At 43.2% G+C, this 26,274-nt stretch overlaps 1 protein-coding gene across 23 annotated transcripts in view; it reads right to left on the bottom strand.

The window, feature by feature from the left end:
• Positions 1 to 236: 236 nt before the first annotated feature.
• The window catches only part of neb (nebulin), a 74,108-nt gene continuing 48,070 nt past the window's right edge, over positions 237 to 26,274 (bottom strand). For 11 of the 23 annotated variants that reach the window (XM_029125814.2, XM_029125830.2, XM_029125831.2 and 8 more), the window contains 46 exons: positions 26,093 to 26,200; positions 25,799 to 25,906; positions 25,454 to 25,561; positions 25,175 to 25,279; positions 24,844 to 24,948; positions 24,558 to 24,656; positions 24,303 to 24,407; positions 23,950 to 24,054; positions 23,659 to 23,763; positions 23,439 to 23,543; positions 23,226 to 23,330; positions 23,009 to 23,113; positions 22,774 to 22,878; positions 22,545 to 22,649; positions 21,343 to 21,447; positions 20,401 to 20,502; positions 20,161 to 20,268; positions 19,931 to 20,035; positions 19,678 to 19,782; positions 18,919 to 19,020; positions 18,703 to 18,807; positions 18,082 to 18,192; positions 17,827 to 17,937; positions 17,639 to 17,740; positions 17,299 to 17,403; positions 15,248 to 15,343; positions 13,380 to 13,490; positions 13,092 to 13,196; positions 12,287 to 12,391; positions 11,597 to 11,701; positions 9,064 to 9,174; positions 8,353 to 8,466; positions 8,005 to 8,109; positions 7,741 to 7,845; positions 7,032 to 7,139; positions 6,406 to 6,498; positions 5,521 to 5,613; positions 5,081 to 5,173; positions 4,379 to 4,471; positions 3,399 to 3,491; positions 2,783 to 2,890; positions 2,458 to 2,644; positions 2,164 to 2,256; positions 1,843 to 1,983; positions 1,551 to 1,654; positions 237 to 1,321 (listed from right to left, as the gene is read on the bottom strand). In XM_029125814.2, coding sequence (XP_028981647.2) covers positions 1,148 to 1,321; positions 1,551 to 1,654; positions 1,843 to 1,983; positions 2,164 to 2,256; positions 2,458 to 2,644; positions 2,783 to 2,890; positions 3,399 to 3,491; positions 4,379 to 4,471; positions 5,081 to 5,173; positions 5,521 to 5,613; positions 6,406 to 6,498; positions 7,032 to 7,139; positions 7,741 to 7,845; positions 8,005 to 8,109; positions 8,353 to 8,466; positions 9,064 to 9,174; positions 11,597 to 11,701; positions 12,287 to 12,391; positions 13,092 to 13,196; positions 13,380 to 13,490; positions 15,248 to 15,343; positions 17,299 to 17,403; positions 17,639 to 17,740; positions 17,827 to 17,937; positions 18,082 to 18,192; positions 18,703 to 18,807; positions 18,919 to 19,020; positions 19,678 to 19,782; positions 19,931 to 20,035; positions 20,161 to 20,268; positions 20,401 to 20,502; positions 21,343 to 21,447; positions 22,545 to 22,649; positions 22,774 to 22,878; positions 23,009 to 23,113; positions 23,226 to 23,330; positions 23,439 to 23,543; positions 23,659 to 23,763; positions 23,950 to 24,054; positions 24,303 to 24,407; positions 24,558 to 24,656; positions 24,844 to 24,948; positions 25,175 to 25,279; positions 25,454 to 25,561; positions 25,799 to 25,906; positions 26,093 to 26,200 — 4,971 coding nt within the window. In that variant the 3' untranslated portion in view covers positions 237 to 1,147. Of the gene's footprint in view, positions 1,322 to 1,550; positions 1,655 to 1,842; positions 1,984 to 2,163; positions 2,257 to 2,457; positions 2,645 to 2,782; positions 2,891 to 3,398; positions 3,492 to 4,378; positions 4,472 to 5,080; positions 5,174 to 5,520; positions 5,614 to 6,405; positions 6,499 to 7,031; positions 7,140 to 7,740; positions 7,846 to 8,004; positions 8,110 to 8,352; positions 8,467 to 9,063; positions 9,175 to 11,596; positions 11,702 to 12,286; positions 12,392 to 13,091; positions 13,197 to 13,379; positions 13,491 to 15,247; positions 15,344 to 17,298; positions 17,404 to 17,638; positions 17,741 to 17,826; positions 17,938 to 18,081; positions 18,193 to 18,702; positions 18,808 to 18,918; positions 19,021 to 19,677; positions 19,783 to 19,930; positions 20,036 to 20,160; positions 20,269 to 20,400; positions 20,503 to 21,342; positions 21,448 to 22,034; positions 22,137 to 22,544; positions 22,650 to 22,773; positions 22,879 to 23,008; positions 23,114 to 23,225; positions 23,331 to 23,438; positions 23,544 to 23,658; positions 23,764 to 23,949; positions 24,055 to 24,302; positions 24,408 to 24,557; positions 24,657 to 24,843; positions 24,949 to 25,174; positions 25,280 to 25,453; positions 25,562 to 25,798; positions 25,907 to 26,092; positions 26,201 to 26,274 lie in introns of all 23 variants that reach the window. The other 12 variants (XM_029125816.2, XM_029125822.2, XM_029125820.2 and 9 more) reach the window with 12 other exon arrangements.

The following is a 26,274-nucleotide window of genomic DNA, read 5'->3' as shown; positions in this document are numbered from 1 at the left end:
GATTCTGGCTCTTCACTTGATTGAATCTTCAGTCATTTTTTTTTTCTAGTCTACTGTTGCCTACTGTGTTGTACTAGTGAATTGTATCCTTGATGCTGTGGTATGGACAGTTTCCCCAGCCAATCAGAATCTGCACTGTGTTCTGCAGTTTGAAGTGTGAGACAAACACTGATTGCCTTCATCTACAGACCTCTGTTCCTACAGCAAAGTGAAGGTAGGGAAATAAGAACACAAGGTTGCAGGAGTGCAGAAGCTTGGTGTGCTTTATTAGCTACTGATAAGGTAACACTTCCTTTTCCCCCAGACTGAGGTAATCAGAAGAAACAAAACACACATGCAACTAGTGGCCTGCCTTCAGCCACTTCAGGAGGGAAGAGGCTCGTCTCTTAAAACTTCACAACTCAACTCGTCAGAAACTCATGAAACAATCGGCGATGTAGAATGGTGAATAAAACAGACATGATTCTATTTTCTGCCATTATCCATTTGAACCAATACATTTCTATCTGAATGTTTGTTTCTTGAACAGACCCCTGATTTAAGGTCCGGTCTGAGGCAATTTATGATGCCTCATTACGGTTTGCAAGGTTACACCTCTTAGTCTTTCTTTGTCTTTTATCAACCCCTTGTGGTCTTAGGTGAAAATCCTACTTTGATTCTCCCATACATTCCTTTCCTATCATCCACACTTCACTTTCTGTTACGGGAAAGTTTGAATTGCATATAAGCCCATCTCATCTTGTGTGAAAGTTAACATTCAGTAAAGCTTTCCAAAAACACATTCAACTGAATTTATTAAATAAGATTCTGTCTGCAAATTACAAAATGACGGGCTTTTATCACATTGTTCCTGCGAGACAACACGGCCTCGGAAAAGGTTTTACGTTCTACAATCCTCTGTTGTACGTATATAATTGTGCATATTTATGTCATTCCAGCTTGTCATGTCATATCCACAGGGGATAGGTTAAATGGACAACACACTACAATAATAATAAAACAAGACAAATACACCGCTACTAAAACCTAATCAGTAGTCTACACATGAAACAGGTTTACAAAGCAACAGGTCCAGCCGCAGGTGGTGGTCAAACAGGCTGCGTGGTGGACGTGTCTCACCCACTGGGGAGGTGGGCGGGCTGGGTCTCTAGATCGCCTCAACGTAATTGGCCGGCAGCATGCCAGTCTTGCCTGAGCGCTGCACGGTGCCGTACATCCACCCCTCGTCGATGGACTGCACGTTCACGATGACATCGCCGTCCTTAAAGGACACTTCGTCGCTATCGGCAGCGGAGTAGTCGTACAGGGCACGCACCGTTTTCTGAACGGGACAAAAAAAAAAAAACAGCCGTTATTTAAAAAACAATTATGTAAAAAATGCACGACATCCCCTAAAAAGGAAATGATCAAAACCACCCCAGCAAAATAACGGCCTCCCCGTTCCTCCGGCTTTGCCCTCCCAATGCCAAGGCAACAACCAGACGACTGGTTGCCACTGTAATGACCTTTGCCCTTTCAGCGCAGGACGCAGTGAAAGTGGGGGGACTCACCCCGGTGGTGGAGGGGTGAGAGGGAACGGAGGACACGGTGGTCTGCTGGGTGGCTACGGAGGAAGACCTCTGCTGCACCTCCACGGTCTTGGCATGTGTGAAGCCTGCCGAAGAAAACGCCTCAGTTAAGTCAGAAGTTAGGATGAGGGTCGTCTACATTCTGATTGTGCCCACACGTGCAGGCGTTTAAAATACTCATTGTAATCTGACCTTGATCAGATATAAAGGGTGCACAGACTGAACTGGGTTGTGAGAGCAGAGCAGTCCCCATGCGTAGGAACCATCTACGTACCCATAGAGGGGGTAGCGAAGCCATTGCTGTACAGGGACATGTGGTGTCCTGGGTCCTCAGACACCTCTGACTTCTCATCACCAACACCGCTCATGGCACTGGTGGAGCGGGAGTGCTCCTTGCTGCGACGCTGGGCTTGGACTGTCGGAAAAGGAAGGTTAGGTAGGTCATGGGTCAGCAAATCAAATGACATCTCATAACGCTGCTGAACTGGCGTCTGGGAAACGGATTAGGCGGCGACAGGTCCGTGAATCGGTTGGACCTGTGAACGTGTGAGTTCCCTGTAATGTAGGTCGTGTAACGCCCCGCTGTTTCTCTGACCTGACATCATGTGCAGACTCCTGGACTGGATGTTGTCCTCAGCTGGGTCGTAGTCGAACACGGATCCAGGGTTGGTGCGCCACACACGCAGATCTGAGGAGAGATGATGCCGTTTTACTGCCCTGCTGAGTCTTCCTGACACCCTTCATGTCTCGTTAAACACTCTGCTTTAAAAGGATTCAATCGAATCCCACTTTAATACAACGTTAGATTTATTTTAAATGCTGCAAGGGCGAAGTAGGTTGGGTATGAGTTTTAAATCATGCTTGTGCGTGTGTGGGTTTTCAAGCAGACCAGTGACAGTTTCTTGTTCGTGCTCCACAACGCGTCTCTTCTCCATCTCGACCACGCGTCTCTGGATGCCGCGGTAGTTGATGTCACTGATCTCCTGCGTGCTCTTCTTCACGCGCTCCATAACAGGGTCAGTGGTCGTGGGAGTGAAACTGCCCTTACTCTTCTCAAAGTCCTGGTGGTATTTCACCTGGCGGACAGAGAGTGGCGGGAATAGTTTTACAGCAGTATGGAACGACACATCAACGCGGTATCCGGTTCATTCGTTACATCACGGTTCTGCGAGCCCAGGAGAAAACGTTCTAACCGACGGGAAGGAGGAACTCACTCCAGAAATGTTGCGCTGAGTCTCTTTGACACGTCTCATCTCAGGTGTGTCCAACACGAAGGCAGCCTTGCCCTGGACCTGCTTCCGGAAGCTGTCAGAGTACAGCACCTGTGGGATGGCAGAGAAGACCCCAGAGGAGAAGGATGAGCCAGAGTAAACACCCCTACCGCCGCCGTAACCCATCAGACATATAGCATCAAAAACAAGACAAGATGGTGGCCAAACAACAACACAGGGCAACAAGGGTTTATTAGGACCTCAGATTATATTAGCAGGGTGGTTCAAACACTCAGAGTAGGGCTGATTAAGAGGGTGGGTCCTAATTCATAAGTTAGGAGGGAGTTTTTCAATCTTTAACAGAGTTGATGGGAGTGGAGGAAGTCAGGGGGCGAAGTCAACTAGTTTCAACATCAATGGGGAGGGTAAGCGAGGATGTACACAACACGTCAGAGCTGGTGGCCGGCGTTAAGACGGATGAGAAGAGCAGAGGGTGACTACTGTAGATTTGATTAATATGATTTACCAAAGCCACAAGAAGAACAGGGAGTTAGAGAGGGTTAACGTGGGTTCTAAAGGGTTCTAGAGAGGCACTTGTCCTGGAGGACGGCTGGTGTACCGAGCTAATGTGTTCTTGGTTCCGTTTCACTCTCTCCATCTCTGGAGTGAACACCTGGGGCGTTCCTTTTGCAGAAATGTCCTTATACAACACCTACAGGACGGAAGCACAGCACCCCCCAGGGGACAGTAAGACACATTGCAACACCACAAAACAACCCAACACACGCTTAACACAGAATGCTCAGGATGTCAGGTGCCTCACTAAAAAGCAAAATACAATTGTAAGACCATGTAAAAGGCAGAAGAACACTGCTGTGGGAGAGGGAAAATGAAAATGTTTTAAGGGTTACACAGACATTTTTAAAAAGCAACAAATAAAGCAAATGCACTCAAATATAAGGAAGACCCATAAACAATGTTTTGCTGATACAGCAGTGAGAAGAGTCATAGAGGATTGACTGATGAGGATGGTAAGATGGAAGAAACGAGGACAGACAAATGTGTTGGATTAGGATTGTTGACAGTTGATGACAAGGAGCTCCAGCTTGAACCAGGGTGCATCACTGATGCAGGAAGACAGAAGATTAGAAAAAGTAAGAGAAAGCAAGACATCCGACTCGTTTTTTTTAATAATTGGGGTGTGGCCGTGCTGGTCTAATATTTTTTTTAAGGCAATTTTTCTGGTCAAGTTGCTGGGAATGGATGGGAGAGGACAGTAAATAGACCAGAGCATGTTGTTCCCTCTCTCGGTTGAGCACGTCAGAGATTCTGAAAAAAAAGTTTGTGTAAGAAAGCACGCTCATGCGAGAGAGGGAACGCTGGCACACAATAGGAACCTTGCAAATATTTTTAATGGCTTGAGTCATTCGTCTTAAATCTGTTCACCATCTTTGAGTGGTTGATGAGGTGTCAGGCGTCAGCAGATAGAGAACAAGGATTAAGGAGATGAGGGGCGGTTAGATGAGAGACCATGCTGTAACTAAACCCAGTGAAAAACATAGAGACACATGTTGGCGGCTTCACGGTTTCCTCTAGTACCGAGCTGATGTTCTTCTGCATCTGACGAACCCTCTTCACCTCCGGTAGGTCTGGGATGGCTGTGCCCTGACCCAACGAGTCCTTGTACTTTATCTAGACATCAGATCAGTAGGATGGGTCCCAGCCAAACAAACAGAGCAGAGACATCAGACAGCGAGTACACACGACATGAGGCACTGTGGCTAAGAATGACACTGAACAAGGACAGCTGCAGAGGAACACACACAAGACAGGGACAGCTGCAGCTAAATCTGTTTGGATCTTACAGTACATCTGTTAAGTCCTTACAGAGATGGACTCCTCTTCCATTAGAATGTTCATACATAGTTACATGTTAGAGAGAACGTGACACGTTTTAATGTACTATTGTACAATCATCATCTACATCATACTTACGTATGCCTTATTTAAATGTTAGGACATTGGGAATGTTTAAATTAACTAGAACAAGTTCCATTAGTATTATTACTAGATGAAAGGGTTGATGTGATGGTAATCGAGAATCATTTTACAGGAGTAAAAAGGGGAATTGTTATTATTTGTAATATTTTTTATTTATTTTTGGGGGTGGATTTGGTCCTGGGGTGATAAGGACAGAGGAATTAAAGATGGGTTTGGGTTGGTACTTCAGGAACAGGCCAGGAGGATATGGATGGTAGATGGTAGGGAAAGGGACACAATCACACTATAAACATAGTGTACCGTGCTAATGTTTAGCTGATTGCGTTTAACTCTGTCCATCTCTGGGGTCTCTGACAGAGCTGTTCCTCCTCCCAAATCCTCTTTGTACTGAATCTTTAAACATTAACACAGGGACAACAAGAGGGTTTAATTCCCACGCAAATACCAGGAGATCGTCAACGCATGAGGGACACCATGAAATACAAGCACAGTTTAGCATTATAGTTAAGCTACAGTTTCAAAAATCTTTAAAAAGACCCCAAAAACTAAGAGGACACATTTACGATGAAGACTGACAGAAAAAAATAAATAATAATATCTATAAATTTCTCATCATCGGGGCAACATTATATATCAAGGGATTCGGGGCCTTATTTAAGCTACGTGAGGGGTCAGAGGGGGATGTTTTTGGGATAACGAAGTGTGGCCTCCATTAGGGGACTACACAGAAACTCCTGTACCGAGCTGATGTTCTTCTGCGTCTGACGAACCCTCTCCACCTCCGGTAGGTCTGGGATGGATGTGCCCTGACCCAACGAGTCCTTGTACTTTATCTACCATAGGGGTTCCATGGTGAACAGAGACAGAGACAAAACAAGACAGACAGCAGATATGAAGGATGCCCAGACACACACTGTACATGCACACATCAGCGTGGACGACGGACTCACGGGAACTGGGAACGCAGCTGGCTTACAGCACAACAAGGCTCACATGTAGATAACGCAGTCATGATATATGCATTCCTTGTCAACTGGGGCTAAGACCTTTTTCATTAAAGGTTTAACAAAAAAATATATACATACAGATTTGAGCCAATGAACTGTAGATATTTGGTTTAGTTCATTACAGATCTTGAATGTAATTAATTATTTTAATTTCTTTTTGATGACTTGGGATGAGTGGTGCTATGGTGAACTCTTGTGATTAGTATAAACTCTGCAGAAGGGGATTGCGAAGGTGTGAATTGAAAATGGTTTCGATTATTATTGTAGGGATGAAATCATTAAATGGTGTAGTTTAACAGGACTCTGGGAACAGGGGTGGGGGTGTCGGCATGGAGTATATAGTCCCGTATCTTAATTAGAACCAGTTTCACACAGCAGGAAAAGAATCCAGCAGGAACAGGAAATGTAGATTTTTATGCGGATTATAATGAATTGGGGTTCTGGTAGGGGTTTATACATTTTGTTGTTACAACAAATTAGGTCTGACATTTTGTACTAATGCTGTGCAGGAACATTCCAGAAACATAAGAATGATCAAATTAAGATACGGCGTCTGTTTGGCGTGTTGACTGAGTGAAGATGGGTTGAGAGGAGAATCGGGGTCACAACATAGTGTACCGTGCTAATGTTTGTCTGATTGCGTTTAACTCTGTCCATCTCTGGGGTGTCTGATATAGCTGTTCCTCCTCCCAAATCCTCTTTGTAGTAAATCTTTAGACGGTAAAAAAGGCAAAAAGTAGGAGCCATTGATTAGTTTCTGTTGAGAGGTTTGGGTATTTGCTTGGCAAGATCTTTTGGAACACAGTAGGAGACCTACAACAGGCAGAAATCATTTCTAGATGGCACAAGGCAACCCAAGTATCTAAGCATTATACAGTAGATTATACAGTAGCAGTTGGTTAAAAGTAAAGGTGTTACCATGTAACATAATGGGCCTTTAGAACTGTAAAATGCAGGAGGTTAACATCTAAAATGTTATTATTCTTTAGATTAAAGCAGTCACTCATAAAAGTAAAACTGCAACACAAACGTATCTAGGATTAATCTGTCACTATCACAGTTAATAGCTAAATTAACATCTACAAAAAAGGGCTGCATATCAAGGTAGGTAAAAAAAATACTAAAAATTCAAGAAAGAAAAAAAAGAAAAGTGAGATGTAAGAAAAGTTGTTATAAGAAAATATTATGTTATTAGAAAAGGTAAAATATACTTGAAAAAGGTACTCATGGAGTAGCAGTTATACCGAGCTGAAATTCTTTGTATTCTCTTTAACACGTAGCATTTCAGGGGTGTCCTTTATTGACGACACTTTGCCCTTTACGTTTTTAAGGTGGTCTGTCTGGTACTGAAGCTACAAGGAAAAGAGCACAAGTGCAGTTAAAATGTCTCACAACAACAAAAATTTCTCAAAAAAATATATAAAAATACACAAAAAAAAAAAAGCGAAAAACATTATAAAACAAATGGTTTCAAAATAAATATGTCAAAACATAAATCTATACCTATGCATAAATGCATTAACAGTGTGGTCTAAACCGCTAAAATAGCCCTTTTACTATTGGCCATCTAATAATTCTGTAATTATATGGAATACATCAGCTCATTAGCTACAAATCAGCTCATTTCTTGCCAGCAACAATAAAAAACCTCATACCTCTCTTCACTGAATCTGTAATTACATAATAGACAATGCGTTAAAACCATATGTTGCTGATTTCTATGAGCTAGGAGAGCGCAACACGACATACATCCATTATGAAACAATGATGTACCGTATTTAAATTATCTGAAAGGAATACTAAGTACAAGACACTGAAAACACGAACAGAGCCACCTTGACCGGACTGGGACATGAAGAACCTGTGACCTGGCTCTTGGTTCCAAACCAAGGCTTCTGAAACAAAAGATTTTAAAACTGGGGGTTTTATGAAAGGGTTCTACTAAGTCCTTACAGTGCTGAAGTTCCTCTGGTTCTCGCGGACCCTCAGCATCTCAGGGGTGTCCAGGATGGGCACGTAATGAGACATTGTCTTCTCAGCTTCCTCCTTGTACTTTTTCTGTGAAAGAGACCCAAGAGTCATTCAACCAGGATGGCAAATCATAAAAAGGAAAGATCCGATAATATCACCAAAATGATTATGAAGCGGTTGTTGGTAGTTGGTAGATCTATAATACAGTTTGTGGAGAATGGCAGTAGTTTGGCGCATTCGTCTTACCTGGCTGACTAGGTTCCTGATGTTCTGCGCGTGGAGGATGTCGGGCGTGTCGATCACAGATGTATAGCTCGCTCTGTCCGCTTCAGCTGTCTGTTTGTACTTTTGCTGAGGAAGGAAAAAAACGTTGATAAGTAAAAGTGTAATGCGTGGATGGGAAAGAGGTTGTCTTGGTACACAGTTACATTATTGAAAAGAATTATTACATATATAAAGAAAAATCATATCAGCACTAGCTGGAGCCCCATAACAGTTGTTTTAGCGTTGATAAATACACTTAATACTCAAAGCCTTTGGAAATGACTGGATAAGTCAGCAAAAAGGAGAGCCAGAGAAGGCGGTCCTACTCACCTGGCTGAGGATGTCAGTAGCATTCCTAGCCCTCATGAAGTCTGGGGTGTCTGTAGCCAAAGCCAACATGCCTTTGCCCTTGATTTCTGTCTCCAATGTCTTCTTGTACTCTCTCTGCAAACAGCCACATTACACACAGTCAAGGGCAACACCAATACTATTTACAGTATTTCAAGAGAACTACTAAAGGTTAGGTTATGAAAGAGTTGTCTACACATAGGTGCTGCAGAATCAGAGACGTCAGAGGTTAAAAAACCCTCAGCGATGGGCGCGATTAAGTAGAGTCCTGGGGAAGCGTGAACAGAAAGGTTAGCATCACCAAACCAACGGACACATCAAGTTACAAGGGAGGGAGACTTTGTGAGAATGGCTCCACTCAGAGCTGAAAGACAGAAGGTTTAGTGTGAAACACACTGACATGATGATATTATCTGGTTAACTTGTGGAACTTCTAGTCTGGTCTCTGATCTGTTTATGCTGTCTCACCAACTCCTGTAGTTACCACTGAAGTTGGCAAGAGAGTACAAACAGTTCTGTCACCAGTCTGGAGGAAAAACACTCCACAACCGGGTAAACACATAAGTGATGTCATTAGCCAGCTCAAATAAGTTGCCTGGTTAGTTAGGTGAATCTGGAAGAGGAAGAAGCAGAGGATGTGAAGTGTTAGCTAGGGACGCGAGAAGAAGACTGGTCCACCTTTGACAGTCCTACCTGACTCAGGATAGCAGTAGCATTCTTTGCTCTCAAAAGCTCCGGAGTTTCCTCAAAAACAGTAAGCCCTTTACCCTTCACCCCCTCCTCAAGATCCCTCCTGTAATCTTTCTACAGGGTGGAAGGAAGAACAGAGAGACTGCAGAGACAGGCAGGGCAACCATTCACAGTACATACTCGCCTGAAGAGCAGTACCGTTCACCCAAACAGCTCAAAGTCACCAAGTCTCCCCTTATTTATCGACAAATGTCTCACATAACCTTATGTTTTATACATGTTCTTTTTTTATTTCAGTTTGTTGGTCAAAATACTTAAAGTAATAGAAAAACATTGGTGAGTTTGATAAGCACATAGTAGACAATAAATGCTTGCAGAGCATTTGACACAAGGCAGTTTGTTCGTAAAGGCTTTTCATCAACAGCACTCATACCTGGATTTCACTATGGCTTCATGCAGAACAAACACTGAAAACATCTTTATCTCAGTTAAATAAGTATTTAACAAGTGGTAGCAGAAAGGGTTATATAAAAAGCCAAACTACAAATGTCAAGACTATGTCAGCATAAACAACTGTAGTGCATACATGACAATGGAACGAAGCCAACAACTAAAACAGTCAATACTATTGTCCAATGAAAACCGAAGGGCGTAGTTCATGCATTAGTAATAGAGTATATTATCTTTGGGGGTTGAACATTGCACGCTAACTATCCTCGGATTGTAAAACAATGAAACTTGTCATCTAGAACCTAAACGTTAGTGTTTATAAATCAAATATAAGGCATATGCATGAGGAAATGCAAAATACTGTATGTAAATACTGTATATTTTTTCATCTTAATCAAAGGTGTTTATTATTCATGATCATTTCCAGTAAATTTATAACTGGGACAACACCCAACCAAACATAAATAAAGGATATAAGATGCGGAAACAGATGAGTCCCAACCAGTGTTTAGAACCGGAACCTGGTGCCAAAGAAATGAGTCTAGTTGTTTGAAATGTTAAAGTTAATAAACCTGTTCTGGTGTTTTCAAACTAAAAACGGTGACACATTTGTGTTAAGTTATGTGTTCAGATCCTTTCTTAAGCAGTTTTAGTTGCACAGTGTAGAAAAACTCACATACTTGTGGATTAAAAGAAGTTTTTTTTTATGCTGGTCTTAGTATGATTAACAGGGATGGGTGAATAGGAGCAGTGGCACAAAAGGGGGTAAAATGTGTTTGTTACCTCACTGACTATTTTGGTGGCATGTCTGACATGCAACATGGCAGGGGTGACCTCCAAGCCTGAGAGGTTCTTTCCCTTTATGGTCTCCTCATATTCCTTCTTATAGTCTTTCTATTGGCCGCAAAGATAAGACAAGTGACAAACACAGCTGAGATACGTACAACATTAAGCCATTCAAGTGCAGCTTCATAATGCAAGCCTAACTCTCAGACCTACTGAGAACATGCCTCTGCTATAGTTGTGGTTTGTACACAGGGCCTGCTCTAGGCTTTTGGGAGCCCTATGCAAAATCTGATTTGGGGCCCCCTCCACTAGTGATCAGGGCCATAAGCGAGTGCTTATTTTGATTTTGCCTAGAACTGGCCCTGTTGGTGCAGATACTGAAAGATTTGAAACTACTGTGGCCATGCATGGAAACAATGGAACGTTTAAGTTCAAGGTTAGGTTTAGCTTTAGCCAATAAAAAATTGTTGACAGAGTGTGAAGTAATATAATGCTACATTGTAGCTGGTTCCATCACATAACCTGGCACACAATAACCATACGTTAACCGCTCCAGATGGCAGTGATTATTTACTGGAATAAACTCCTCGTCAAAGAGAAATGTCTCCACAACCCGTCCAACTGAAGGCTATATGTTAACCTTCAGATTAAAGATTTAAATATATCCATCTGCTGGCTGAGTTTGACAGAATTCAACAAATGCCTTTGGTTTGGGGAGAATGGGCTGTTGAGTAATATGCAACCAAAAATAATCACTGCCATCTGGAGAGGTAGAAAGAATGATACTATATGCAAGGTATTGTGACAGGAACATCTTCATGTCTCATGACATTGGCAATTTTAATAGGATGAAGCTTAAACTAAATCTTGAACTTAAACTTTTTCTAATGTTCACAACCTTTTTATTTACGCATGTACAATATAATACTGCTCTTTTCTGTGTGGATCCAAATAGTCTTTGGAAGTTCACAGCTGAAAATGTTCCCTACATTAAATCAACACATTGTACGATTCCTGTTTCTGTGTACTAATACAGTTCCTCAGCCCAGGATGATCAGAGCAACAGTTAACTTTCTGTACTTACAGACCATCATGAGTCAACCTTTCCATCAAATGACCCTTGGGATAAGTACAGTACATTTCATAGAGTACAATTATTCAAATACAATGACAGACAAATGACTCCATGTCATCTCATGTCTCTTTTAGGAGAATCGTTCGAACTCCAAAACTGCAGAGTAGACCTGTTAGTGCATGAAACCATAAGATATTGGGTTGAAAGTATAAAATCTGTATTTACCGCGCTCTGCATGTGCTGGGCTTCCTTAGCTGTCATATAGACTGGTGTCTCGAAGTCCAGCATGGCCTTTCCTTTACCCTTCTCATACTTCTCCTTGTACTTTACCTGTGGAGAATCACACAAGTAAGACAATTATATTCACAATATGATAGGCTTTAACTTCTGTTTCTTTACTTTTTACCACAAGGGGCTGGAACAATATGTATTAATATAACATCATATTAGTGTAACCATTTAATTTCAACGCATTCAAATCATTTAGATATGTTTTCTGTTGAGCCAGGGGTGTTTTTCTCAACGTAAATTAGAAAAATCCCTCTAACATAACAGGAGTATGAGAAACAGTTTATAATAAATGCAGTATAAACCTCTCAGTTTTGGCACTAGAGTGACATTGTAAGATATTTGTAAGATATTAAGATATTTAAAAAGTATTTACATAGTAAAACAGTTCAATCAGTAAAACACACAAGTTAAATGTGCAAGTTAACCTCGTCGCCAAGCATTCACAACAACATAGAAGAACAAATTCCATTTCATTGTGTTGAATTAGCATAACTATTTCACAGGTTGGGGAAATAAGTCCGGGAGGAGGATTTTCAAACACCAAGTTGTCATGTCAAACAAGGGAAAACCGAGTGATGTCAATGGGACGTGTTGGAAGGGAGTCCCAGGCATCGGCCCACTTACGTGACTCTGTAGTTCTGAAGCCTCCTTGTGATGGAGCTGTTCTGGTGTGTCAGCAATCATGAGGTAGTGACCCTTACTGTTCTCATGCTTCTTCTTGTACTGGTACTAAGGGGGAACCGACGCCCAGCAAAGATGCTCAGTATAACAACGTGCGGGGAAATAAGCCACTGTTGTTAACTCACTGAACGCCGCCCATTTAAAATAATAATCATAATTGATAAACAAGAATGTTTTATAAAACAAAAAGTAAGGAATTTAAAGGTGAGGCGGATGTTTGAGCGGTCACGGTGGTTATAAAAAACGAAGTTATGACACGCTAAGTTAAGTAAAAAAGAAGAATCCATCACATGCTAACATGTTAAAACTACATGTGAAGAAACAAATGATAGGATGTTATAGCGGATGCTAGTACTACAAGGGTCACGGTCACGGTCACTACCAGATGATGTCATTGAGGATTATGGGTAAAAGAGTTTGACCGAAAATAGTGACACAAGCAATCTGTGTTTTATATATACGCAGTAGGATAAAAAAGATTGCAATGACATCATAAAAACCATATTACAACTAATTTTGGTTACAAACAGCTTGTACAAACAGCTTGTAATTATATTATTTTTACCAGAATGGCTGCTGACAGGGGGCTGGAGAGAGGCAGTTATTCCTAATGATTTGGGATGATTTGGTTGGGGGGGGGGGGGGGGGGGGGAGCGGTGTCGAGAAGGCGGTTGTTATACGGGATGGGATGATGGAGATGATACTACTGGGAAGGTGGTAGATAAGGGCTGATTTATGAGGCTCTTACATCACTGGATAGCTTGCTGGTGCTCAGGTTGTGCTGCATGGACAGAGATTCTGCCATGTCGGTCACAGGCTTGTGGAGCTTCTTCAGGTCACCCTTGTACTTCACCTGCCAGATAAGAGACGGACAGAGGAACACATTACTATTTTAGTGGCTTAGATACAGTATGTCTGATAAAACGCCTTTGTGGATTTGTATATTTTTGCCAAAGACCTATGTGTGAAGACCTCCTAGCCCTGATTTGTGTCGATCGTGTTAGGCGTTATTTCTATTTGAGGAAGTGGGACACACCTCACTAGCCAGCCTGTTGGCGTCCTTTTGGGTCTTGTAAATCACACTCTCCTTCATGTCATACTTCGGCCTTAGTCCCTTCTCTTTGTCAAACTTCTCCTTGTACTTCAGCTGGGGGGATTGAATAGGTAAGAGTCTGTGTTAGTATTAGTCTGGATTGTGTCTGAGGTAGGAAAGTCACAAAAAGCAGATGCAGAGAGAGAAGGATTAACAACAAGAAAAACAGTACAACAACAAACAGTATTCTCTGACATAATATAAAAAGGGCTCACCGCTAGTTCCACTACAGTACTGCATCCAAATTCAGAATGTCTAAACCTATTCTTTATTTTGTTAGCAGCCCTTGTTATACATAAACATAAAAATAAATAGGTTGCCTTCTTGGACTAATTTGAAATGATGGGTGGGTATTATGAATGAATACCTAAACATTCATTGTTTCTTTCAATAAGACAACTAACCCCAGAAGGCAATTAAGACATAAAAGGAATAAGACACCTTAACAGAACATTGACTTCATGTATATATCTACAGAGTATATACAATTGGAACAGTAAATATGGTTGTCAGTCAGGAGTAGATAATTAGTGATGCTGGGATCGCACTGCAGAGAGACTGAGGTAGACCGCTAATCTGTAGAGAGACCAGCTGAAGAAACATCAGGCGCAGTGTGAGGAACACAGAGGGGGGAAACGTCAGGCAGACAGAACAAAAGAAAATAATGTGAAACATCAGGCAGAGAGAAAGAAAAAAAGGACCATGAAACATCAGGCAGAGGGAAAGAAAAAAAGGAACGTGAAACATCAGGCAGAGAGAAAGAAAGAAATAGAGGAGAGAAGAGTGTGTAAATCCAAAACAGAAATGAGCAAAGACGATTCTTTCTGATGATAATTATAGTTCAAAAGACACTGTCACTGAAACCACTTTCAAGTATCCCTCTTAGTGTCACAGTGCTGTCTATAGAATGAGTTGCGAATTAGATGCTTAAATAGGAGCTTTGATCCAGGATTTACACAGTCCTCTTAGCACAGTACAGAGATGATTCTGTAGAACAATGCAGCTACAATAACCCAGTGACACAGGTTCACCACAGAGGTCATTCCAGATGACAGAGACATGGACTCAGTACATGGTATCCTGCTATTCTGCCTTTTTAAGGAAACTGTCCTACGAGAATCTCACTTTTAAAAGATGTTCTGTCAACAAATACTCTCATACTTTGTGGCCAAAAAAATTAAACATGAAATCCCCTCCAACTAGTATTTCAAACAGACCATAAGTAGGAGGAGCTGGCCAATCTGACTACATGCATTAAAGTTTATTGACCAGTATATGCCTAAATAAAAAAATGCAATCATATTGTATGTGTTCATTTCAAAGAAACACTGGAAATGTACTTTAAGAAAAAAATTATCTAAAACAAAATCAAAAGAGACAATGCAATAAAGATTTCTAGTGACATTTACATCAGTAGTTATTGCATCACTAAGCTTGTCTATGTTTGGTACCAAGGCAGGAAAGCTTGTCTTGTTTTCCTCAGGAAACTAGGTAGCTACCGTTACAAGGAAACAAAACTCAAGTCATGAAAGACTGGAGGTACAATTTAAACAATGGAGGAAAAACGATTAGAGAAATAATATAGGTAAAATGTAATTCAATATTAAATTCAATATTAATTGAATGAAACCAAACATCTAAAATAAAAACTCTTGAGTTGTGGAAGAAGATGAGCCCTGACAGACACTAACAGAAGTCAAACAATCAATGAGTCATTCCATAGAAGGACAAAGGAAGTTGGCTAGTAAGACAGACAGAAACTTGCAGCCTATTGGTCCCCATTCCGGAGGGTTCAGGTTTAACCGTCTTACATTACTAGTCAGGGCACTCATTTTCTTAAGATGGCGACTCTGGGGAGTGTCAATGGAAGCAGCTCCGTGGAGGGAGGGCCTGGCCTCCGCCTCCGCCTACAAAGCAGCAACAAGATGGCAGCGTGAAAACTCAAAGACACAACAGGGATGGAGGGAACCAGCAAGCAAAATGTGGTTGAAATGAGCTCATTTCAACACTGTAAGAACACTACAACTCAGTTCCAGTATACAGAGTTGCTCCAAGTTCTGGAGGCAGAATATATTTCAATGTCATTTTTTTCTGTAATTCAAATCAAAAGTTACACTTTCATATATACTAGATTCAATACACACTAAGTGAAACATTTCAAGAATTTCTTATTTCAATCTTCATGATTATGGAAATAAAAATTCCAGTATCTCTAAATATTACAATAAAAAAATGTACAATACAGAAATGTCAACCTGAGAAGAGCTCTAACCAGCTAATTAACTCAAAACATCTGCAAAGGTTTCCAAAGTATGTTAATTTATGCACTCAGTACTTCGGTCGGGGCTCCATTTGCATGAATTACTGCATCAGTGCGGCGTGGCATGGAGGCAATCAGCCTGTGGCGCTGCTGAGGTGTTATGGAAGCCCAGGTTGCTTTGATAGCGGCCTTCAGCTTGTTTGTGTTGTTGGGTCTGGTGTATCTCATTATCCTCTTGACAATACATAGATTCTCTATGGGGTTCTGGTCAGGCAAGTTGGCTGGCCAATCAAGCACAGTAATACCATGGGCTGCAAACCAGTTACCAGTCGTTTTGGCTCTGTGGGCAGGTGGAAAAGGAAATCAGCATCTCCATAAAGCTTGTCAGCAGATGGAAGCAGGAAGTGCTCTATAACCTCCTGGTAGACGGCTGCATTGACTCTGGACTTGATAAAACCGTGGACCAACACCAGCAGATGACATGGCACCCCAAATCATCACTGACTGTGGAAACTTCACACTGGATTCTGTTCCTCTCCACTCTTCCTCCAGACGCTGGGACAAAATTTGCTTTCGTCTGAAGAGAGGACTTTGGACCACTGAGCATCAGTCCAGTTCTTTTTCTCCTTCGCCCAGGTAAAATGCTTCTGACGTTGACTCTTGTTCAGGAGTCGCTTGACACTAGGAATGTGACACTTGAAGCCCATTTCCTGGACATTTTTCCTGGTCTGTGTGTGGTGGCACTTGATGCACTAACTCCAGCCTCAATCCACTCCTTGTGAAGCTCATCTCAAGGCTGCGGTCATCTTGTGCACGTTTTCCTACTACACTTTTCCCTTCCAGTCAACATTTCATGAATATGCTTTGATACAGCACTCTGCAAACAGCCAGCCCTTTCAGCAATGACCTTCTGTGTCTTACCCTCCTCGTGGAGGGTGTCAATGAGTGTCTTCTGGACAACTGTCAACTCAGCAGTCTTCCCCATGATTGTTGTTGTGTGTACTGAAGGCTCAGGAAGTTAATTAGCTGATTAGAGCTCTTCTCAGGTCTACATATCTGCATTGTAAATATTTTATTCTAATATTTTGAGATATTTGATTTTCATGAGCTGTAAGCCATAATCGTCAAAATTTAAACAAAAAAGGATTGACATATTTCAGTATAGTATGTATAATGAATCTAGAATATATGAAGGTGTCACATTATTATTTGAATTATGGAAAAATATGAATTCTTCCAAGATTTATTTTAGATGCACCTGTATATAAAGAATGGGAGAGTTAGGGACATGGCTAACTAAGGTAGTTATGCAGGGATGAAGCACACAGGGAAGCAAATACTACAGCAATAACAGATCTGTTGAAAGCAATCCTGGTCTGTAGGAGCCTGAACCAATGCATTTCATCTGGGCTCGTTCAATCACTAAACCGTCACTGCCAGACAAGTTCACAGAAACATTTGTTTAAGATAATCAATGACATGAGAGAAAACTGAACTGAGGGAGGTTCAACGGTAATCAAATAAAGGGGAATGAAAAACAACACTGAAAGCCTGCCCGAGGGCAGGGATAACCAGCGCGTTTAGACTTGGTGTTTGGCGTACCTGGCTGGTCAGCTTGGACACCTCAGTGGCCAACGTGATGTCTGGACGGTAAGTCAGGGAGCCTCCATGGGCGGCCTCCTGGCGGGCTTTGTCACGGTAGCCAATCTAACAGACACAATACACAAACCATGAGCGGACCGGACATTAAACCAACCGCGTGCGACCGATGTACACACTATACAGGTTATGACTGGATGTGCTGCACCGCAGACGCCAAGTGTGTTAACAACCTATATAGGGGCTGAAATGTATTTATGTCTGCTAAGCCATTCAGCATAATAGGCTGACAGGCTTTCCGGCTGTTTAGGATGTTCAGCGGGCGCTTATCTAAAACGCTCACATTGCTGGCAAGCCTGGAGGCCTGGGTGGCCTTCATGATGTCTGGACGCATCGCCACAGAGGTGTAGTTCAGCTTGGCCTTAGCCTCCTTCTTGTAGGCGATCTAGAGGTGGAAAGAAAGCGGATGAGTGAATCCATTCGGAAAAACAGAAAAAAGCACCACCGAAAGACTGAGAAACAGGGGTTTACGTTGCTCTGGTTCTTGGCCACTTCCATGGCATGCTGGACATCTGGAGGCACCGTCATGTTGTTATACTTGGACTGGCCCTTCTCCTTCTCAAACTTCTGCTTGTACTGTTTCTGTGGACAGATTGGAGGACGCAAACGTGTCAAAGGTAACGAATGGCCTCAGTGCTGTATTGTCTAGGGAGGATCTCACCCAATCCGCTTTGACGGGAGAAATCCGGGCGCAGAGAATTTTGAAAGAAGCTGATAGGGACTGACCTGGCTGACCAGTTTGCCCATGTCCTTAGCGTGGTTCGTGTCACGGGTCTGGGACAGGGTGGTGAATTTGCTGTTCTGCTGATCCTTCTTGCTTTCCAGCTTGTATTTACTCTGAGGAAAGGAAGAAAGCACATATCTAGGGGTCAGAGAGGAGGGTCAGAGGGGAGGCTGATCGTCAGAGAGGAGGGTCAGTGAGGAGGCTGAGGGTCAGAGAGGAGGATGATGGTCAGAGAGGAGGGTCAGTGAGGAGGCTGATCGTTAGAGAGGAGGATGATGGTCAGAGAGACAGGGTCAGAGAGGAGGGTCAGAGAGGAGGCTCAAAGAAGAGGCTCAAAGAGGAGGGTCAGAGAGGAGGCTGATGGTCAGAGAGGAGGCTCAAAGAGGAGGGTCAGAGAGGAGGCTCAAAGAGGAGGGTCAGAGAGGAGGCTCAAAGAGGAGGGTCAGAGAGGAGGCTGATGGTCAGTCAGGAGGGTGCACAGCCAGGTAAGGGGGTTCAATTCCTGCGATCACCAATTTGTGAAATAAATGCATGCATTACTGTATGTTGCTTCGTATAAAAGTGTCTGATAAATGCCATATATCACTATTAAAATCATGTGTTTGGGGTTTTCTGCTTCTTACCTCAGATGCAAGAAGACGCACTGCCTTGGCATGAAGGTTAGCAGGAGTGTCCAGAACAGTCAGATACTGACCCTTTTCCTTCTCAAACTTCTCCCTATATTTCACCTGGTATACACAACATAGCGCGACAATTAACATAGGCTTGTATTTTGTAGGATATAACCAAATAAACAGATTTAATGTGGATTGACAGGTGACAGGTATAGGAACGCTCACATTGCTTAATTCAGAATTCTGCTTAGCCAGGACGGCTAACTTGTCATCAACGATGGGCGTCACACAACCTTTCATCAGCTCCTTGTCATATTTGTACTCAACCTGTGGACAGCAACATCCAGAATACAGTAAAACAGGCGTTAGGCCAGAGATGCCATTACAAAGCAACAAGGTAGGGAGAGTGGGGGTAAACAACAGCCATGTCCCAGACATCTGGTGAAGAGGGTATGCGATGCTGAACGATATCTGAAGTTAGGTATGCAACTTGTAACGTCTAAAACAGAACCCAACCCCATTCCATTAATTCAAGTTGGACCCTCTTACCTCAAGGTGGATCAAGTTAACTTGTCCCTTTCACGACTTATTGTACGTTCTAACAAGAGATCTCTTGAGACAAGCCATGTTTAGTCGTAGGATAAATAGAAGAAAATACTCTTTAAGGGATTTATACGGCAGAACCTTAGTTGATATCAATGAACATGTTTTCCAGAAACGTCCTGGAATATATGACGGTAGGTATCTTTGTTACAAGGCATACTATATTTCTACTGATGCAGTGATGCTGGGAAAAAAGGGTTTACCCCACTTTCCCTTGTCAGTATAGAAACCTAGAAATATCTCAAGTGAGCTGCTCTTGTTTTCTATCCCCTCTATACTGATATATACTATTTAAAATTGACTCTAATAGGATTAGCTCTGTTGTGGGCTAATATAAATCCTGACAAACCAACAATAAAATGTCTGTAGTTCACGACTCACATCACTCTGCTGCAAGTTGGCCTTGGAAGCCTGGATGAAGTCTGGTCTGTCTACAGTCCAGATCCACTTGTTCTTTGTGGCCTCGTACTTCTTCCTGTAGTCCAGCTATAAGGAGAACAATCAAACGGTACAGAATGGTGAATCAGGAGCCAGTCTGGATCAAACACTCCGGCCATAACACACATCCATTCATTCCCAAAGGGGCTTTCTAAACAGACATAAAGTAGGCAAGAGCACTAGAAGAGAGACTCACATTGCTGATGTTCCGGTAAGCTTCCTTGGCAGCACGGATTTCAAAGGATTCAGGGTCCATGTTGATCTGGGCCTTGCTTTTCTCATACACCTCCTTGTACCTCAGCTGAGAGGGGGATAAGACAGGAAAAACGCGGTCATGTACAGTACCAGGGCCGGGACGGTACTTGCCTCCGTCTTAGAGGTCCAGTTTTTACTGGGGGTCAGGAGAGTAGATTGTAGAGTACATACCACACTGGTGATCTCTTTGACCTTCTTCATGTGTGTGCTGTGTGGAGTGTCGTGGCCAAGGGTATAGCCTGTGGCCTTGGTCTTGTTATACTCCATCTTATAGAGATTCTGGAGAAAGAAAAGGTAACGGCATACAGTGAAAGTGTCACATTACCATGTTATGCCAATAAATACCCATCAGTCATAAATGCATATTGACGCTTTGGTAAAACTTTGGTAAAAGTGTTTAAGGGGACTCACGTCCGCCAGGGCTTTGACGCGTTTATGGCTCTCGTGCCATGGTGTTTCCAGGATGGAGGTGAACTTGTCCTTAGCACGCTCATACTGCTCCCTGTACTTCCACTGTGTTGACGGGAAGACCAGAGACCAACATTAGAAACATTCACAAGGAAGACAGCAGTGTCAAATCTGTATCAATGTACACACTAAATGGTCCACCTATTTTCTATGTGCCCATTGATTTGTGCAGATTGTTTTTTTTTATCCATTCATTATAAAATGAAATACAATAACAATACAATTACTTAAACAATTATAAATAATAATTTCAATTATTTTGAAATATGGGTAGCATGGAAAGGCGATTGTGTGAAGCTCGACAGCGGCAGTACATCAATGAATGCATTGGGAAAACACCATGCAGAGCTTGCTTTATGGAAACATGCAACAAACGGACGTTTGATCGTCTGTATCAGGAGAACGATCCATCTACACTGACTCCTGGTGATTATTCAATCTGGCATTTAAACATGAGTGATTACGTTATCTACAAAACGTATTACTGGAATGTGGACTTACTAAAATGCATTTCAACAAAATGACAAATCTACTGACTGCGCCAAAGTTGACTGTGTGACTAACCCATCATGTTAAACTTCTTCCTCGACTGCCAAAAGTGTGATCAGTGCTAATCATGCGATGGGTTACAGGCCGAGGGGTTACGATGTGTGACAACACGGGCAGCTTGTTTTCAGAGATGAGCTCACGAAGCAATAAAAAAGTCTAGAATTAGACAAATGATGTGACCGGGAGACTGGGAGTGAAGAGCAGACAGAAGTGAGCTAGTCACTGGCATCCAGGAGTTCAGCGTGGGTTACCACAGCGATAGTTAGCTTAGTGCTGAGGGCGTGAAGATGACTGGAGCAAGAGGGAGTGGCTGAACTGGGTCTGATGGAGGATTACCTTACACTGGACGCTGGACTGATAAATGGCACTGAGGATGTCAGGGCGGAGCAGCTCATTGCAGCCATTCTTTAAGAGCTCCTTTGCCCTGGACCTATACCTTTTCTGTCCATGAGGACACACAAGCACACACACACCAACAGACACACACACACACACACACACACACACACACACAAACACAAACAGACAAGCATGCTGAGGATGAGGACAGATACAGAGGACAACATAACAGAGCGGAGCGGACCGGAGAGGAGCTCCCATGATCCCAGACTTCAGAAGAGCCCTGGTGATCTGTGCAACTCTGAACCAATCTCCCAGCTCAGACCAATGACTTCAATGGGGTCAGACTTACGGGCCAAATTGGCCTCAGTGAGGCTCCTGGAGCCATTATGAATTGCCTTTCCTATGCCTGCAGCGTATTTGTCATAATGATCAATGGATTCAGTCCTGAGCTCACAGATCACCCACAGCCGCACACTCAAACCACCCCACAGGGCGATTTGAGCGGCAGGGCATGACAGCCGCTGCATGATGGGGGGAGAGAAGAAGACGTGAACATGGAACGGGGAAGTCACGTCATAGCCATGCGACCATGACATGTTCCCCCGACACCCCGACACTTTGACGCAGGCTATCCGGAGCCGGAGGCAGGCGGGGCTGGAGACCGGGGCAGGCCGTCGTAGCTTTACCTGGCTATTCTTGGCGTTCTCCTTAGCCAGGAGGTTCCTGGGGTCATCCAGCACACTGGTGTACTTATCCTTGCCCTTCTCATAGGCGGCAGTATATTGCCTCTGCTCAGAAACGTCAGAAAGGAGTTAAGGACAAGAGACAAACGAAACAAGGAGCTGTGAGAGACACCATAAAAGAAGTCTCTGACAGGGAAGAAGGTCTAGGTTACCAACATCTGGGTTGAACATTCACAGAGGGTCGGAACTGCTGAGAAATAAGAGACGGTAATTTGGCAAGGATCAGCTGCATTCATCACAGTATGAAGCAGATCTACTAACATGTATTCATTGTGAACACCATTGTCATCTTTCACCTTCAAAGCTGAGAGTCCAATTGGGACAGCGTAGAAGGAAAACATGTTACACTCGTTACTGAGTTTAGTATCCAATAGATAATAAAAAAAATTAATTAAATACATCAAGTAAATATAAACTGAAAACCGACATGAAATCCTTACGGCTGTGGCTTACATTGTTGATGAGAATGGAGGCGTTCTTAGCAGCCTCGAAGAATGGACTGTCGCACGTGTACTTGAAGTGGTGCTTGTTTTTCTCGTAGTTTGCTTTGTAGAGTCTCTGTTAAGGAAGGAAAAAAGGGACAGAAGGGGAAAGATAAGAGAAAATCACCAGTGGTTATGAGAAGGGAATAATCTAACAAAGGTATTTCATTGTGATCCTGACGGTAGATTGTTTGGTTCACCTCGCTGTACAGGGTCTTGTTCCTCTCAGCCTGTAACATCTCAGGTCTGTCCCATACGTAGCAGCCAACACCCCTCAACCAATCCAGGTCCTCCTTGTACTTGACCTAATGGATAAGGGAATGCATGTTCATGAAACACATGTTAAAATAATCCAATAGGCTGAAATGGGCCAACAAACATTTTCTGGAAACTATGCGTTTGCAGTTTTCACTTTTCAGAGATGAAGTCACTCACGTCGCTGGAGTTATTGCTGATGATTCGGCTGTGGGCTAATTCCGGGCGGTCTGGGATAGACCTCCATGTACCCAGAGAGTTGATGTACTTCTCCCTGTACTTGACCTGGGAGAAGAAAAAGACAATGTATTATACCTGTATTCAACATTTTGTCTAATTTCACATACATAAGAACATAAACCTTCTATGGATCCGAGCTCGCAGGCAAAGCACTGACCTCGCTAATGTCGTCGGTGACCCTGCGATGACACACGATGTCCAGGGCATCCTTGATGGAGTGGTAGTGTCCCTTGGCCAGCTCGAAGCTCTCCTTGTAGCGCAACTGGAGAGAAAGAAAGAAAGAAAGAGAGAGTGGCGGGTTAGTGAGAAGAACGACATCTTTTAGAACCAACAGAGTTTGCAAGGAGGGATCACGGGAGAGCGTACTCACGTCACTGGACTGGAGGTAGGACTTCTTGGCCCGGATCAGGAAGGGCGTGTCGGCGATGCTGGTGTATCTGTGCTTCATCTTTTCGTACTGATCCCTGTATTTGATCTGGGGACCAATCAAAGGAGAAACCGTGATGGACAAATGCTTCTGTGTCATGTCCGGGACAGTGCATGGGCAATATGGTGGCGATAATCTTCGCAGCGGCGAAGGAAAAGTGTACCTCGCTGTAGATGGTCTTCATAGACCTGGTGTGGCTCATGGCAGGGGTGTTCATCTCCTGTGTGAAGTGGGCTCTCTCCTTGGAGGCCAGGTCGGTGTACATATACTGCAATTATCAATGTGGGACATGAACACCAAGATCAGAAATCACTTTCTTTGCAACATTCCGTCATTCAGGCGAGTAACAAAGATAGGTTAACAACAAACTCTCAGAAGAATGAGCCAGATTTTATTGTATGCGTTGAAGGTAAGAGGAAACGGTAAAAACAGACTCCATGTTGTTCAAACTCACCTTGTTGGTGAGCTGTTGGGCCCATTTGACTCTCTTGAGGTCGACAGAGTCCAGGGTGGTGGTGCACTTGGTCTTCTCCTCCCTGCCGTGGGCTCTGTACATCAGCTGAGGATGAGAGGTTAAAGGTCAATGCTGGCAGTTAACCTGGAACGATCAGATCTGTGAGGTTATACCGCAGTATATTACAATACCTCCAAGGTATCATCAAAGTACCTCAAAGATTGCAGACAGTAGAGATTTTACTGTATTCTAGTTTTTTGATGTATCGTACTGTATATGCTAATGTGGTGTTGTCGTCAGTTATTATATATGTGGGAAACAGTGGCTGATGCTGTGTAAGGACAATCACTCACGTCGCTCAGGTGTGTCTTAAGCTCTGTGACACGCTGGTACTCCGGTGTGTCCAGGACCACAGTATAGTTGTTCCGGGCCTTCTTTGCATCAGTCTCATAGTTGGCCTGTTGTAGGGAGAAACTGTGCTCAGATATTCCATAGATGTAGTCACAGTATTTACAATATACATCTGCAGTACAAATACAGATTGAGACCAACTGGCCGTCAAACGACTGACGAGTGCGTCAAACTACTGACGATGGAAGGGCACCTACCCTGAACTTGGTGATGTTGCGGACGTGAACCATCTCAGGCGTGTTATACAGGCAGCAGCCAATGCCTCTCAGCCAATGAAGATCCTCCTTGTATTTCAGCTGTGGATGACAATGTATAACAATTCAGCGTTAAGCTATGGGGCGATTGTGAAAGGAAGCCCCCTTTGCGAAAGTCATCTCAAACCGTCACTGAGGTTTATTCCATGAATGATTAGCGGTAGTATAGCCTAAATAACGCGCTGTTCAGAAGCGTTTTTCACTGAGCGAACGTTAGTGGTTGAGGTACCTCGCTGGTGATCTCGCTGACATGGTGGCAGTGCATCTGCTGTGGAGTGATGCCCATGGCGATCATCATGCCTCTTTCGTTGAAGAACTTCTCCTTGTAGGACAACTGCACAGGACAGAGAGGAAACACACAGGCCTTACTACATCTGGTTCACTTCACAGCTGACAGAAGGGCCATAAAAACATTTGTTAATCCTGCAAACGTCTATGAATACAATGACTGTCGAAAGACATACTCACGTCCACGCCTGTAGCCTGCAACAACGCTAAGCAACGAAATATGAAAATAGTACAGGAGGGACGGTGAAGGAATTAGAAAAAAGGTGACGTACGTCGCTGACCGCCTCCTGGGTCATCTTGACCTGTCTGATTTCTGGTGTGTCATAGGTGCTGTGGTACTTGTCCTTCTGCTTCTCGTAGAGCTCACGGTAGAGACGCTGGGAAAGACAAAAAGAGTATCACTGCCAACCCTACTGCCCGAAAAACAAAATGATTTTAATAACACCACCCATTAGGCCTTTGAAATGGCTAAAGGTATTCATAACAAAAAGACACAGTGGACGGATCATTAATCCAGCAAGAAAATGAATCAGTCGTGTTTGGTATATTACCTGGTTGGTGACCTTGTTGGCATGCCTGATGTTCAGGAAGGTGACACCTTCTGGGTCCAGGGTGTAGTTCGTGGCCTTTGACTTCTCATAATCATTCTTATACTTCACCTACGTGCAAAGAAAACAACAACACCACTCCACGTGACTTAGAGTGCCACAAAAGAGCCGGAATACATGACAACCCACTGTGACTTAGACATGAGTCAACTGATCACACTCCTAGGGTCCAACAGCAAAACACTGGCTTTTCATTAACAGAATAATTTCTTTTAAATGGAACGTGAGGACGGCGTGTCCTAAAAAAAAGGTGTAAGAAAACCAAAATGTGTTGTGTGTCTTTCTTACGTCGCTGACAGAGACACTGTTCAGTTTAGCTTGCTTCATCAGAGGATTGTCGTGGGGCAGAGAGTAGCCGGTGGGCATGGAGTTCTTGTTGGCCACTTTGTAGAGGTGCTGAGAAGAATGGGGAGAAGTAATGCCAGAGAAGATTTTAGACATGAGAATCATACTAAAACTACAAAAAAACAGTACATATTTAGTCAGAACTTATTTTCATAAACAGTTTTTGGGAGTAGTCATCCCTACAAGAAAGGCATTTTTAGAAATGATCAAAGAACTTGAGGGTGAATGGTATCTTACATCGCTCTGGATTGCGTTGACCTGGCGTACCCTCTCCGTATCCACAGTGACGGCAGGGGAAGTGTTCGTTCCCTTGACATTAGTGTTGTAGTCACTACGGTAATGGAGCTGGAGAAGACCACAGAGAGGAAATTATCAGAATATGTTCGTTATTAACTGACTGTCAGGTTAAATAAGAGTTC

The sequence above is a fragment of the Esox lucius genome, chromosome 16, assembly GCF_011004845.1.
Source record: "Esox lucius isolate fEsoLuc1 chromosome 16, fEsoLuc1.pri, whole genome shotgun sequence".
In the NCBI taxonomy this organism is placed as follows: Eukaryota; Metazoa; Chordata; class Actinopteri; order Esociformes; family Esocidae; genus Esox; species Esox lucius.
This window is presented reverse-complemented; position numbering and strand designations above follow the sequence as displayed.